General features: G+C 52.3%; 1 protein-coding gene across 1 annotated transcript in view; it reads right to left on the bottom strand.

Moving 5' to 3' along the window:
* The window catches only part of PI4KA (phosphatidylinositol 4-kinase alpha), a 120792-nt gene that overhangs the window by 32573 nt on the left and 86901 nt on the right, over nucleotides 1–1318 (bottom strand). The window contains exons 29-30 of the mRNA XM_019665394.1: nucleotides 563–719; nucleotides 184–311 (exon numbers count right to left, since the gene is read on the bottom strand). Coding sequence (XP_019520939.1) covers nucleotides 184–311; nucleotides 563–719 — 285 coding nt within the window. The remainder of the gene's footprint in view (nucleotides 1–183; nucleotides 312–562; nucleotides 720–1318) is intronic.

Raw genomic sequence — 1318 nt, 5'->3', positions numbered from 1 at the left:
GGCTCACCATGATAGCCCCGTGGTCAGGCATTAATATAACAATCGTACACGTAAGGAGGCTGAGGCCCCAGGAGGTGAGGGGCATGCATGGAGTCTCCAAGATGGCCAGCTAAGGAGCCAGGACAAGCTCACCCCATCTCTCCCTGCCCTGCCCTCAAGAGCAGGCCACCACCAGTGTCCTACCGGCACTTCCACTCCATTCTTGCCAGCCAGCAGCCACTCCCAGCAGGCCAGGGCAGACTCCATGCCATGCTCGTTGAACATCCGGAGGGGACCCCAACACAGATGATGGAGGAGCTGTGGGTCACAATCTGGAACCAGACACACACTGTTCAGAGGCCTTGAATACAGGCTGATCCCATGGCCTCTCCAGGTCAGCAAGAGAGTTGGCACCAGCTGAGCCAATGGTGGCTTTTTATTTACTTCCACCAGAGAGGCCACAGAGGTCTCTCCTGGGGGAGCTCCAGCCCTTTCTTCAGTCAGAACTCCAGCTCACTAAGGATGTTGAAGACAAACTCTCGTTTACACATGAGCCCAGAGATTCCTGGGGCCTGTCCCTTACCTTTGCTGCTGATGAGCATCGCTGTCAGCTTAAACATGGCCTGTGTGTAGTGCTGAGGATTACCAAGGTCTAACGCTGTGTTCAGCTCCTGGACCATCATTTTGTTCAGGTCAGATATCTGGCCTGTGGTGTCTGAGAAACGAATCATCCCATACACCTGCAAGAAGCACACTCGTCAGCAAGGCGTGTGTAATCCAGGACCATGGATGAGGCCCTGCAGCCACCTAACTGTACTGGAGGCAGGACGGGTGGGTGCTTCACGGTCCCAAACTAGAGCTCATGCATGCAGAGAGAGACAGGCTCGTGTCAACATGCTAACATGGCTCACAGCTTTTGGGGAGCTTCTCTTTAAGAAATGTATGTTGGCATTCCTACCATTTTAGATGGTCCTTGAGGGCAGGGGCCTGGTCTTGTCATCTTTGTATTGCAGCACCAAGCCCAGGGTCTGACCCACGTAGGGCTGCATGAACATGGGCTGAATAAAGTTCCTTCAGAATCAATCAGTGACTCAAAATGATCAGCCTCACTATTTTAAAAGCCATACATGATTATTTCCCCCCAAGAACTTTTTTTACAAGACTTGACAATAGAGGATAGAGGAGATCCGACTCCTTCCAAAACCAAACCTACCCGCAAAAACAGATTTCCCACAACCACCAGGAATCCAAAACATGTGGAACAGGCCCTCAGAGCAACTCCCAGTGACTGGGAATACAAAGTAGGGTCAGCGGTAGCTGAGGGGGTCATGGGTCCCAC

This window comes from Hipposideros armiger, unplaced genomic scaffold (genome assembly GCF_001890085.2).
Source record: "Hipposideros armiger isolate ML-2016 unplaced genomic scaffold, ASM189008v1 scaffold_443, whole genome shotgun sequence".
In the NCBI taxonomy this organism is placed as follows: Eukaryota; Metazoa; Chordata; class Mammalia; order Chiroptera; family Hipposideridae; genus Hipposideros; species Hipposideros armiger.
Note: the sequence above shows the minus strand (reverse complement) of the source record. Positions and strands in the feature narration are given on the sequence as shown.